A 14,886-nucleotide genomic window follows, 5' to 3' on the forward strand; every position below is an offset into this window, starting at 1 on the left:
GCCCTGCTGTCATTCAGAGGCCTGGGCAAGGAAGCACATACTCTTCACCTAAGTCCTCAGCTGGCATATGCTGCTCACCTAACAGAGAATGCTTAGCCCATGTGAACAGTGTTGAGTCCAGCTTCCCAGAAAAGGTTGCTTTTTTCAGAATATTCCTGAATGTGCCAGTGTTTTGCATAAAGCTTTGGAATTGGAGTACTCATAAGAGCAAGATCTGGCTCTTACTCCTTTCTCCTTGGATTACATCTACTTTTTATTAAATTACACTTAATAACATGTATTATTTGCTTTATAAAATGCATAAACTGGCTTGTTACTGGGGACAAAAAATCTAGGCTTGTCTCCTTCAAAACACACTAACTTTATAACAAATCAAGCCTCTGGCTCAAGCTCGCTCTTTCTGTTTGCTTGTGCTTTCTACTGGCTTAATGGATCTTGCATTCTCTGTGGTGCAGCTTCAACCAGAGGACAGAGTGATCCAGACTATAAAGGAGCTCAGTAAAATGGGCCCAGTCTTAGGAGGCAGGAGATGTAAGTTAAAGACCTAGAATCCAGGTCTTTAGCCATCTTATTGTCTTGGTAGCTTCTGCTGGGCTCCTTCCAATTCATCAATGTCTTTCTTGCGCTGAAGTGCCCCAGACTGAACACACTAGTTGGGATTTGGTCTCACAAGTGGTGAACGGAAGGGAATAATCACTTCCCTCAGCCTGCTGCCTGCACTCTTGCCAATATGGCCCAATATGTGTTTCACCTTAGGTGCCACAAGGGCTCACCACTGCCTTGCTTTCAATTTACTGTTCACTGGGACCCTCTGGTCCTTCCCTGCAAAGCTTTTTTCCAGTCAGCTGTCCCCTAGCCTGTACTGCTGTCAGGGTTACTCTGTCCCAAAGACAGGAAACTTTTTATTTCTCTTCACTGAACTTTACAAGGTTCCTGTAAGCCCATTCCTGCAGGCTGTTGAGATCCTGCCAAATAGCAGTCCCCTCCAGCACATCAACTGAGTGTGCGTTGCAGTGTTTTCAGCTCTCCGTAGAGACCCAACTCTTTCCATATTCTGGCTCCTAAACGTTGTAATATTTGGCACCTAATTTTTTAGTTTGTTTTGTTTAAGTAGGAGGAGTCTAAATACAAATAGGAATCTAATTCTTACATACTTGATTGTTCAAATGCACTTGTGTTTCTAAATCTCTGTGGTGCTTGGATATTACTTCCTTGGGGAAAACAATTTCAACTGTCTTACTCTGAACACAGAAACCAGTTTGACTATACTTTCTAACGTCATGCTATTACAATCAATATATTAAAAATAAATATTTAATTTGTCAATGTAAGTATATAGATTACAAAAATTTACAACACAAACTAGATTGTTTTTAGCAGCTGGGATTTTGTGAAAGTACCAGATATTTAGTATTAGTTCACTGTATCTTTCCTTCAGCTTTCTCAACGTCTGCTATTAGATGTCTCAGGGCTGCCTTGGGTATGTAATTTGTCTATACCTCTTTATACTTTCATATTGAGTATTAACTGACCAGTATAGATGTGTCTGTTTCCATTGACTTTTTTGAATGAAATCTCAAGTAAAGCTGAAACAGTCCCATTTGTACTCGGATGTTCTTATAAATCTGACTGTTGGATGAAATAGCTGATAGAAAGTCTTTTCTGTCACTAATTTCCATCACTAGTTTCTATTGTGCCTCATTTACTATGGTGGCATTTTACAGCTGAAAGAAGCTGGTTTCACTCCTTCTTAGACGGGTGAATGAATGACGGATTGTCATTAGACAACATCTTACTGGCCTTGTAGTTGTGGATGTAATGGTCAAAGTCTTGTGTATATTCATTTTCCTGTAGATAATCCCTGCCATTTTTCCAATATCATCATTGTTTGAATCCCCTCTAGGAAACAAAATCAAACCCACCTTTGTAAAAAGTAACATACAATTACGGTGCTTTGCATACAGCATTAAATAAAAGTAACTTTTTTTTCCTGCATGCTGTCTTCCCCAGAGGATTACTCAGGGGAGGCTGGCAGATCAATAAGGTTATATTATCATCAAAAAGCAGACCAGATATATTTATTATATCTATAATTAAATCAGTTTTCAATATACAAAACTCTTAAAAAGGCTATTCTACATTGGCAATAATGCATTGTGATACTCAAAAGTTTTACCACTTATTTACGGTAGAAGATTAGGAAAGAGGTAATTGTAAAAAATGAATATTTTAAAATTGAATTAGTTTTAAGATGCTGATTGTTCTTTATTCTTCTGCAGGCAAAATGGCTGTATCCCTGTAGGACATATGGCATTAGCTTTTATACTGATGTTCAGACAGTGATTGGTTGATCCTTGCATTTACACTGTTAAAAGCTAGTTCTTTAGCACACTGAAAGATGCTACCTGAAGTAAAACTGCTTTCATATTTTTTTTTCTACATAAGTGTGTAGCTTCACTGTGTTTCCTTTTTCACAATTTTGATAACTTTTCAGAATATATTTTCAGAAAGATCCAAGATATTTATTTCTTTAAATAACCACACTGTTGCTACTATATTAGTTACAGTAACAGTATTCTTAATGCACAGAAATGAAGCAAGTGTGTATGTAAAATTATGACAAAGTGTACTTTTGGCATACCAAAATATGATTATATCAGTAAGAGCTAGAAGTAAATGTTTTATCATTTTCAGCAGAGTATTTCTATTTAAATTTTCCAGTATTTACATTACTACTCTAGTAATATGAGCCAAAATTGTACTGAACATTTCTGCTAAATACTAGTGTACCTCAAGAAATTTATTCTGTAAAAGAATTAATGAGGATATGATGCAAATAAAAACATGGGAGAAAAGATGGTCAAAAAAAGGGTGTTTTTGTGAAGGTTCAGTGGCAGTTCTGAGCAAATGGACTTTTAAAGAATTATTTGAAATTCCTGAATTCAATATCCTGAATGTATATTTATGCACACTAAAAAAAAAAATAAAAAATCAGAAGACCTCAAGAATATAGGTCTGTCATATTAAAAAGCTACCACATCAAAAGACAGAGTTCTTTTCCTCTTCTGTTTCACTTGTGGTTGAGGGAAGAGTAGCAAGAGATGTTAGGAGACAGCATAAGAGTACCTCTGCGACAAGGGACTCCACCTCTGACTTTGAGTCTTGGTGAACTGGGCAGGGCCAAGAGAGGACTCTGTGGGACAAGCTGGTGACTGAGAAGATGTAAATGAGGTACACTTGCAAGCTGGGAATGTATTTGAAGTGAAATGGGATGTGACGACATATATTTGCCATGTTGGTCAACCATTATTTGTTCATTTTGATAGTTTTTTCATTTATGTTGTAAGCTGCTCTATTTTAGAGCTGTCATTAATATGCATCTGGAGGAACTGGTGAAATCAATCTTAGGAACTTTAAAGCTAGTATGAAGAAAAATAATGACTACTAGGGCATTTGTTACTTATAAGGACCTTTCTAAAAGGTAAACGGAACAGTACCTTTCCCCCAATTTAATAATTGCATATACTCATGAATATTAGCTGCTTGTACATGGACAAGTTCATATCCATAAATAATGGTGCTGGAAATCAGCAATCTGCATGCAAATGTGACTAAAAAAATGTATTACCATTACAGTCCCAGTCTCCAAAGGGGAGATTTCACCTCAGGAAAGTAATATTGAATGTCTTCCAGGGGAACCTAAAATTGATAGATAAGAAAAAAGTCTTTTAAATGTATGCCAGCATTTTCAGTGTTAGCTTGCTGGATTGTCATATTCAGTGCTTTTTCAGATCTTAGCTTTTTCTGTGCTGGGGTGTATGTTCATTTTGTGTGTGCAGTTAGTGCCACTGCACATGGAAACTGGCATGTAAACGGCACTTTCTTTGCATTCAGGTGGTCATTTACACATCTAACTTACAGTACTTGTTTGCAGAACTCTAGTGCCACAGACAGATATGGCTTAATGTATTACTGTGAACCTCTAATGTTTGGATTAATTCAGGTAGTCTGAAGACATACTCTTTGCTGTAATGGTCTCCTTCTGCTTTCCATCCATCACACCTGCAGATTTAGCTTTCCTATTATTTCTTACTTAATTTAGAATGGGAAATTTGATATGGTTAGTTTTACAAAGATATTAATAGTTTTTCATTATGTTTTTCATGAAAAATTGTGTCAGCAGGCACTAGCAGGTCCAAAAGGAATGTGAGGATCTTTACTCTGCTGTTAATATAGCTGTCAAGCGGTTTTTGAATTGATTCAGATAGTAGAGTATTTGCAACCGAGTGTGAAGGTCACTGGGTCAAAGGAAGTGTATCAGCTGGGAATTGTATTTGAATATAGGAGCAAGTCAGTTGATATTTTCTGTGTATTCTCATGGCTTTTGTTTCTTCGAGTGGTTCTTCTGCAGCCATGTATATGCCATTCAGAGACCTTTATGGTAATTTGATATTTTGTACTTAATATCCTAGTAAAATACACACATAAAGTTCATGTTATCAGAAGGAACAGATATTGCTAATGCCTGGAAAATGTAATATTCTGTGTATGTTTTCAGACCTTTTTTTTTCAATTAGGATATGTCTGCTTGTACAAAAAGGTTAATTTCTTTCTTGCAAAGTGTATGCAGATGAGAAAAGAGCAGTCTGATGTTATTGTAAATTCATGAACTATATCTACATAAAAAGTTCATCATCTTATTTTCCTGCTTTTGAAAGGGAACAGCTAGAAATGACAGGACATATTGAAATGAAGTCTCAGAGTTTCACACATGCCTAACAATGTTAAATCACTTTGTTTTCTCCTAGGATTTTAAGACAGTGCTGTCTTTCCCCCAGTACCCAGGGGAGTTTCTGCACCCTGTGGTATACGCATGTACAGCAGTTATGTTGTTGTGCCTCTTTGCTTCCATTATCACCTACATTGTCCATCACAGGTAAGAATTCCATTTTAAGCACTTGTGTTAAATGGTCAGAATTTTGCTGACAAACTTTATTTTTTGTAACGTCACTGAAAAGATTAATTAAAATTATCTGAATTACTGTTGGATACTAGTATCAGCAATGGGATTTACAACAGAGAAATATATTAAAAAAACGACCTTTCTAAAGGTGTTCCCAAGCTGTATCTTTCCTGAGACTTATGTCTAAATAGTCCACACGCTGCTGCTAAGATTTTTAACTTCACAATTCAATATAAAACCAGGAGCACTATCAAATTGCTTTCTGGCACATTCCAGTTGAGCAGCACTTTGGACAGCTCCACTGGTGTATTGGCTCCTAAGACCAGGTTTGGTTGAAAGACTGGTAACTATCATTGGGGAAAAGAAACTTTCTTTGACTTCTAAATCTTCTTGGTTTTATAAAACTTGTCTTTTCCTTTATATGAAAGATTTATATAAATGCCATCTTAACTACATACTTCTGTTAAAGACCATTAGCAATTTAAAATGGTAGGAATGTATTGTACTGTAGAAGCTGCTAAATATTAATTAAGTGAACTTAATGCAATGACTTCTGATCTTCAGCTTCCATTTAATCCTTTAGAGATGTCTTGTAAAGTTCTGCATATCTGAATCTATGCAATAAGCCTTTTGCTTTTATTACACTACTTTAAATGCTTGAGTTGATGGGGGAAACCTTAAGTCAGTAGACCCTTATCAATAGACTACAATTTTTACCATTGATTGTACCTTTGTACCATTTATTTCAGTGCTGTATGCATCAGACTCTGTCCTATAGGTAGATTGCTAAGTAGCTATTCAAGAATCAGAGAATTTAATTCTATCATACTAAGCATTTTTTCCAAATTGTAATTTTCATAATAAATATGTTGGGTTTTAATTTTAAAATGTGATTTTTCAACAGCACAATCCGAATAAGTAGAAAAGGATGGCACATGCTTCTCAACTTTTGTTTCCATACTGCTCTTACGTTTGCTGTTTTTGCTGGTGGAATCAATCGCATTAAATATCCAATTATATGTCAGGCTGTAAGTATCTGCCTTGGTAATTGTTACTAGTAGAATGAAAACCTGAAACTGTGTCTTTTATCATAATATTGATAGTTCTCTTTCTTTTCATTGATTGTTCCTGGATCTTAAGTTCTTCAGGATAAGTCATCTGAGTTTCTGTGAGAGGCTGACTAAATCACTAGCTTCTCTGCAGCTCAGATTTCCTTAGTTTAAAAAAATCCCTGGAAATCATAATATTTCTCTGTTCTACAAGACAGTTGAAAACTACGATTCCCAAATACTTGTGTCCTTTCTGATCTTCGAATTGAATGTGTGGAACTAAAATTACTGCTGCACTTCTGTAATACATATACCATTTGCCTGAGGGTGGCCCTGGCTTCACTGGGTGATTCCTAAATGTACACTTGGGCAGCGTAATGTTTATAGTATGATTGTGTCTTGTAATTACAACTCAAGCAAAGGAGACACAGCAGACCAGTACCCCTGTGATTTTTGGACCCCTGTTTGCACTGCTGGACTATTTCACATCTCTTGCTTCATCCTTTCTGGGGATGTAGTGCCGTGAGATGCACAGAGAGGGCATGGCTTCAGCTGCTCTGAATATAGAGGCTGTGTCTGTACAATGTTAAAGAGAGCCATTTCAGTCATCTTCTGTAATGCCTGATGAGGTCGTGTTGCAATTTGTCTTAAATATTTCTTCCTCTTGGATTTTATAGAAGCACTCCAGATCTCATGGATGTCCTAGGTATTTACCTGTAGTAAAGCACTTTATTAAGCCAACATTCTCCCAGATACTTTGCCTGTCACTAATCTGGTTCTTCTGGTTGACTTGAACGGGTGTAAAGAGCAAGAGTTGCCAGCCAGCAGCAGAGTCATTGCAAAACTTGCATAACTAGTGTAAGAGTTATCATTCTAATTTTCAGTGAAATGCTTTGGAATCTTTTTGTGTATACTTGTGCGTGACTTTCAATAAACAGCCCATGTAGGTGTGTAAGCACCTCTAATGCCCTACATGCAAAGTCTACCTATGCATATTACATGGTATTCCTTTAAATGACACAGGTTCCACTAGATTATTCTAAGCTAAATATCTCCCAATATCTAGTGTATTGCATCATAATAAATTTGTGAGTTCTAGAAAATTGAAATATAACTTACCATTGTCTTTACCTGCACTTTGCGAGTGAGGGTAGCAGATTAGTTTGTAGGGCTATGCAATTACATGGTCACAAATGACCATCTGTTGTTCAATCATTATCTGGTTATTTACTTTGCAGATTGCGTGGTAACAATGCAGTATTAACAGTGATAATGAAAAAATGATTGAGATAAATGAGTTATTAATAATCTCTTATGAGGAACACATGAACTACAGGGGTATCTGCATAAAATGCATTATCAGTGACAGCTGTTTCTTGCTATGGTATAGGGCCAGACCCTGAGCTGCTGGGAAATATACGCACTTAGGGAAACTGAATGGACCCATTCACATATGCATTCTAATCAATTTTGTAAGGTTTTTTATTTACCTGACAGCTTGCTACATCAACAAAAAATAGCAGCAGCATTTAAAGCATAGGCAAGATATAGGACACGCAATACACACACAGTCCTTTGGTTCCTGGTAGATATTGTCTTATGCAATTAAGTAGGGCTAATGGATCCAACGGTCCAAACAATCTAAGACAAGACTCCTATAGCTGGTAACAGACAGAAAAACTGTTCACTCCCAGAACATTATACCCCACCACAGCCCCTTTCTTGCCTGCTGACAGCAACATTTTTCAAAATCTTGTGAGTCCCAGTGCCTGTCTCCTCCTGTGATAACCCTGAGTGGTTACTCTATCAATTAATAGTCAGCGTGCCAAAGCTAGGAGGTAGTGAGGTCAGACCTAGTAATGGTTTCCCGAGAAGCTCACATATTTTAATGTTTCCCTTAGCTTGTGTAAGCAGTGGTGGGGTGGACAGCACTCCTCCTGAGTATATAATACAGCAATTCTTTAAATTACCCAGCCTACCAAAAGGTATATTTATATGGTTATTTTGGGCTTGTGTGTCCACTAAATCTAATTTTTGTCTCTTTCTCTTTTTTCTCACACACACCCCCCCCCCCCCCCCCCCCCCGCTCCAGTTCTAGGGGAAAAATGATGTTAGGGTTTAAAAACATATTTGTGAAAATACTACTGCTTCAAGCAGCACTAAAATATTAGTTATACTCCATGTGTAACACCATCAGTGTTGCAATAGCACAGGCATCTTTCCATCTGCTACAATCCAAAACACAGTTTCACCCTGCTGCAATGTAATTTACACTTTTTGTTTCCTGAGTGCAGGGGAGATTTCAAGTGCAAGCATTTTCTGTCCTAATCACTGAAATGTGGTGTCAAAGCCAGTGAACTTCCACCTTTCTTACTGCAATTATCCCTAAAACTTCCACACAAATTTCACTGCAACATCCTTACCCAAGGGAAATAATAGACTGAGTTAATTTTTATCCTTCATAATTAACCAAGAAAGGTGGTTCTAAAGTAACTCATTTGGATCACCTTCTCCCTCTAAATGAGCTGTCCCAGGCTAATTTTAAGCAGCAAGAAGTAATGCTATGGAAATGGACCCATTTTTCTATTATAGATAGCTGGAAGAACTTTCATGTGCCCTTGAAGGCAAAATAATTACAAAAAAAAAAAAAAAAGTGTTTTAAGAGATGGTAAGGTATTTATTTTTATCTGGAATCTAAAAATCTAAAATTCCCTTTTAAACCTGCTTACCTGTTTCAGAGAGTATTTTGTATAGACAGTCTCACTTGTGTATTCTATGCAGTCTTTATGATTTATAGAGAGAACTGATGTTAGAGTGCTGGTCTGGAAGACTGGATTTCTTCACAGATTTCCTGTGTGAATGAGGTTATATCTGCAGACTGTTTAGATTACCCACAAATCTGATTCTGGGTGTCACTAAATGCCGACTATTGTTGTAGAATTCAGAGTCTTGAGTTTATGGAAAAATCCTTTATGCAAGGCAAATGTTGTGTTAGGAATGGCAGAATGGCCTCAATCAGAGCCAGTGTCATATGTCATATGAGTGTCATATGTGAAGGTGCTTGTGAATTCCTTTCTATAGGGCGGTAAATCTTCAGCAAGAAAGATGAAGCCCATTCCATACTAACCAGTAGCCTAGAAGTCAGAGTACTATTCTTGGAAGTCCAGAATTTGGTTTTGAATCCTGTTAAATTAAGGAGGTCCTAGAACTATGCACCACATAGTTGGGTGGAAGTGGTAGATAGAAAAACTATAGAAGGAGGGAGGAAAGAGCAGTTCTTTCAACTCTAGCTTTTTTTTTTTTTTTTTTTAAAGAATGGGTGTAAAGTTAAGTGCTGTGACCAAGTTTGCCAGTTAGGGTGTCTGAAGTGACAAATGCTATTCAAGAGTCCTTGAGTGGTCTTTGCTGAGAAAGGTGCTGCACTGTTCAGCTCTGCTGAGGCAGGAACAGGTTGTCATAGGCACAAGCAAGACTTCAGGTGGCTGGAAACTTTTACTAGCAGCAACCTGAGGCGGCTAAAGACTTTGCACGCTATGGAGTTAGATGTGCATGCCAAACCAGCCCTTCCTAGTCTCAGGTACCTGATCTGTGGATCTGAACTTCTTGCTCTAAATTTTCTACTTGTGAAGGGAGCACGGGGTTGTTCTAAGGCTAAGTGTTTTAAGATCATGAAATATTCACATCTAGTGGTGTTACAGACTGCAGAGAAATTCCTGAATCCCTTCATCTCACTGAAAAAAAATCACTTTCAGGGCAGGATTAGTAGTTTAATCGGGATGTCATATATATCCATATCCTTCTTGAAGTAGAACTGGCTGAAGAAGGACAGTCTTATCTGAAATATGATTACAACTGAAGAAAAAGAAATGAAATTAAACTATGGGAAAACAAAGAATTTGTGTTCAAGTTAAAGCTGATCAAGAGAGTTTTTTGTGACAAAATGCTTTGCATAAATGTGCATTCTGGTCTGGAACTTAAGTTACCTCTAAAGTACTGAAATGTATTGAAGGAACATATACAGACAGCATCTTCTTACTGTAGAAAAGTGTAATTTTCTGTTCAGTAGGCTGGTGCTTATTCCCAAAGATAAGAGTTCTAAGAACACAGGACATGGAAAAAACGAGTCCAAGAAAACGGGAAAATTTTCACCATATAACTGTGGTTATTAAACAGCTTTAGGTGCAATGCTGTCTTCAATGCATACATCCTGACAGTTCTTTCTGTACCATTTAGCCTGCCAGTGGAAAACCTTCTTATGAATAAAGGTCATCACTAATATATTCAATTATAATCCTTTGTTCTGTGTGGAAAACTTGACCCTTCCCACACATTTTATGTGAAATTCAAAAGTTCTAGTGATTATAGTTTTAAGTGAACACTTGGGTATTTAATTTGTATCTATTAACTGTCCTCTTAGGCTTTACGGAGGCACAAATCCAGTAACAAGATATACATAGATAAATTTGTACCCTGGACCTTTAGTGCATAAACCTAAGGTTTACATTTACTAACAAAATTGAGAGTTTACTGAACAAAACTATCTTTGTCCTGTTCCCCTTTCTGTTAAGCCTTGTCTTGCCCTTCCAAGTCACGAGCTGGTATCTCATGTGTTTCTAGCATAGGGCTCAGATGTCTTCCTAGCTTAAGAGAGCTAGAAAGAGGTGATCCCACTGAAGGAGACACAAGAGCATGCAGCCACAGCTCCTATGTGCAACAGTGAGGAAAATGCATCTCCGTGGCGTGACTTTCAGTGTGGAGATAGGGGGGAGGAAGAGGCAGAGAGTAAAGTCCACCACTCTGAAACACTGAATTTTCAAGATGAGGTGACAGGCATTTTTTTACTAATTATTATTAGTAGATGAATAACAGCAAAAATTCTAGTCCAGAAAGTAAATTTAGTGATAGGAAGTGAGAAATAAAATCATCACTACACAGAGAAAAGGGTAACCCTTTCCTTTGGAAATTAGTATAACAGCTCAGTGCACCCTTCCAAATTCCACGTTTTTGTTGTGTCATGTATGTTTTATCTCAATTGTCACCATTGTCCTTCAAATCTGTCAGTCATAAGGATGTCCTGTATCATGAGGATATATCCTCTTTTCCTTTAAGCATGAAATGCAAATTTATTTTATTTTTTTTAAGAGAAAGAGACATATTATTAAAGAGTCAGTACAGAAGATGGTAACATTTCTGTCTCTTGCCTGTGTTTGTTCAATTTGTCCATACATCAGAAGGAACTAAGTTGCTGAAATATGAGCACACTGTGAAGTAATGTGACTAAGGTGTAGCACAACAATGTTTTCAGTTCAGTCGTGTCCTTGAAAGTTCAATAAAATTGTTTTATTGTACTATTTTTAGGAATCTTGTTCACTTAAGTGGGTGATCATTTCTGTATATAGGGCTGTATCTGTTGTCAAAATTTCACATGCATGTGCCTTCTCCCATAGAATTCATCCCTGCTGTTCATATTCTTATGGATTCTTTGGCATACTTGGGCAGGATAATGACAGAATATATAGTAGCACTGCTCTGCTGAAATGAGAAGGAGGTGTAGAAACCAAAGCTCTAGAATTTTTCCAGTTCTTTCTCATGGCTCCCACCTCCTTTTTCTCCCCCTTTCTCCTCTCCCTCCTGACTTATTCCTTCACTCCGACCTCTAGCTCATAGTCATATTCACTGCGTCCCTACAGAAAATGCTGCAAGCTGCATATGAACGAAGTCCAGACAGCACTAGCCACTGAACTGGCAACATCTGCCAGCTGATGATACAAACTTGTCTCATTCTCTTATTTCTGCTTCTTTTACCTCGAGCAACAACAGCTATGAAGGCTTTATACTCCCTTGTCTAATGTGTCAGACAAGTCCCAGAGAAAATTACAAAGGGTTTTCTGTAGATGATATTTGCTGCTATCTTCAAGTTTTGTGCTATTTTACTAAATGTAAACAAAATTAATGGAACGTTTTTTCTTTACCCATCAATTATTTTGTTTTAAGTTGAGCAAAAATGAACACTGGTTCAAATAAATCGTTATAATAGATTTGTGTTAGCTTTATTCAGCAGTTCTCTGTATTCCTTAAACATTTATGTGCTTTCCAATTATAGCAATATTTTACTTGTCACTGCAAAATGTCAGGTTATTGCTTCAAAGGTAACCTCATTTTATATAATCAGATGGAGACTTGGCTGGTGTAATAAAGCATTGGAGATTGGATAAAATTCCAATTACTGTTTCCATAGTAATGAATAACAATTACTAACATAACAAAAATGTTAGTATTTTAGAGGTGTTTGCACTTTATTTTACATGCAATGATAAACACACCACGTTTTTGGAGACAAAATATAACAACACTATTGAGAGTTTGTATTTGCCTTTAAGGGAGGATGCCTAGACCTGTCACTTTAATTTTAAAAATTGTATGGCCAAGTTTATAAGTTCCTTGAAATATGTCTGAAAATAATCTGGGTTTAGGCAAATAGTACTGATCCCATTACAAGAAGTCAACCTTGGCTCTATACAGCTGAGGGAACTGGATATTCAGGGATATTCCTGAAAAATGAAAGGAAATAGTAGCGTAATAGCAAGTAAAATTTTGACCTCTCATTAATTTTTAAACTGCATTGTCATGATAAACTAACACAGCTTGCAGCACAAACTTAAGTTTTACATCACTTTAAATCCAGGTGTAAATAGTTGTCATTAATCAGGTTCTTGGAAAATTAATATCTTTACAGTCTTAGTTTCATAACGTATCATCTGGTATCACAGATATTTTCTATGATTCTAGGAAACAACAGATTTAATCTGCTTTTTAAAAAATGTTTTCCCTGGTTAGAAATAACCAGAAAGAAAGTAAAAATGGATGCACTTACAAATTCAGTTTAAAAAGATCGGTTTTCTTGTACGCTTGTGCAGTAAGATTTTTCTAAAAGTCTTGTTTTACTGATCCATTTACTGATGTGTTTAATGTCCACTCTTTTCTAGGTTGGCATAGTACTACATTATTCTACACTCTCTACTATGCTATGGATTGGAGTAACTGCCAGGAATATTTATAAGCAAGTCACAAAAAAACCTCAGCCATGCCAAAACAGTGACCAGCCTTCTTATCCAAAGCAACCACTACTCAGGTATGGAATATTAGTTATGCTTTTTTTTTTTCTTCTAATGTATTCCTAAAGCATACAAATTTTAAACAATTTCACACTTCCATTTCTGTATTCTTTACCTTTTACAGTCAGTAAATAGGATCCATAAAGAATTGAGTCAGGGGTATATAAAAATCTGCATATTTATTGTATGCTAATAGTAAACTCTACTCATGAGATGGCAATATGCAGAAATGGTATTGGCTACGTTCAGATACCTTTATCTGAACAGGAACAATTCCAATGTTTCTGTTGGTTTCTTTTGGAGGAAAAAACCCTGGCTTGCTTCCGGGTTAAGGCATTATTTAATCATCAGAAACTACGCTATAATGACTCTCCCTTTACCCTTATCTGTTCTGCTGTAAATCTTGCCCACACTTGTATTGATTGCCTAGCAACCTGATAGCAACCTTCCTCATTCCACATCAGAGATCTAATGCTATTACAGGAGCGACTGAAAGTCTGGACTCCCTATCAGCTTTCTAGATGGAGCAGACTAACGTACGTGTCTCTGAGAGCATGGCAGGTGTAATGCAGTAAGAATTTTAACTAGGTGCCAATGAGATGCTGAAACTTCAAACCAAGTAGTCGGTCTGCACGGGGTGAGGGGGGAAAGCAACTTGACCATAAACTACGATTTCCAACCAAAGGCTGGATGAGTGAGAAGATGGATTCATCTTTCTTGAATTTAGCTATCAAAAAGTTAAATGTTAGCCAATGTTATCTAGTGTCCCTGTATAGATTTTGGAGGGAGACTGAGAGAGAGAAAAAATCCCAGAGAACGATTCTTCCCATGTGTCTTGGATGTTTCTCTGAGGACAGGAAGAGTTGTCTTATGGAGGTTGCCTCTCTTTCCCTACGGCCCATGGAAAAACCTGAATAGTCAATTGAGGTAAAGACCTTAGTCTTATAGTGAGGGGCAGGAAGTATGAATTCTACTTTTCATGGCTTTGCTGTGAAAAATCCAGATTGGTGTATTCCTTTAGACAGACTTAGCTTATTTTATTTTGAACACAGATATTGAGTAGCACTTACAGATGGCTCTGTGAGGTTATCACAACTTGTTAAAAGTCCATAGGAAGATGAATTGTATTTTGCTGTCTGATTCTGCTGAGTGAAATCTTTATTAATTTGATTAATTTTCTTCTTTTTAAAACATTTTTTTCTAGAGATGAAATTGACTAAATTTAACATAAAATTTGTATAGTGAAAGGATGGCCCATATTGAACATTAGCTTTGTTAGGTGTAAGCAAGAGGATATACTTTCACTGCCAGTGCCTGACTTTGCAATCCATGGTTTACTGTACCATTCTTCAGAGATGATAGTTTTACTCTTTGGCTACTAGTTCATGGCAAGATAAATAACTGACAATTTTCAAATGCTCCAGTATGGCTATTAAGGTAGAAAATTGTTACAGGTTACATAGACCCAGTATAGTGTATGTTCCTCAAATTCAAATCTTGTTTGAGTCGGAAAACAACAGAAAATCAGGTTACAGAGAAGATTAATTGGAATCTTCATTGTACTTGACATGCTGAGGTTCTCAGATAGTGAAAAAAAAAACAATAGATATTTTAGGTTTAGTAATAGAAATTATAAACCTTTTAGCTGTAAGAAAACATGGGTATAATTGTTTAATAGCTAAGTAAAATTATTCTGTTATATCTCTCACTCAGGGTACCGTATGTCCTAGAGACACAGACACTGAAATGTCTAATATGA

At 36.8% G+C, this 14,886-nt stretch overlaps 1 protein-coding gene across 3 annotated transcripts in view; it reads left to right on the forward strand.

The window, feature by feature from the left end:
* The window catches only part of ADGRA1 (adhesion G protein-coupled receptor A1), a 277,366-nt gene that overhangs the window by 229,189 nt on the left and 33,291 nt on the right, over positions 1-14,886 (forward strand). For all 3 annotated transcript variants that reach the window (XM_055720717.1, XM_027799650.2, XM_014276751.3), the window contains 3 exons: positions 4,809-4,936; positions 5,868-5,991; positions 12,999-13,144. In XM_055720717.1, the coding sequence (XP_055576692.1) occupies positions 4,809-4,936; positions 5,868-5,991; positions 12,999-13,144 (398 nt within the window). The remainder of the gene's footprint in view (positions 1-4,808; positions 4,937-5,867; positions 5,992-12,998; positions 13,145-14,886) is intronic.

Source organism: Falco cherrug, chromosome 9 (genome assembly GCF_023634085.1).
Source record: "Falco cherrug isolate bFalChe1 chromosome 9, bFalChe1.pri, whole genome shotgun sequence".
Taxonomy (NCBI): Eukaryota; Metazoa; Chordata; class Aves; order Falconiformes; family Falconidae; genus Falco; species Falco cherrug.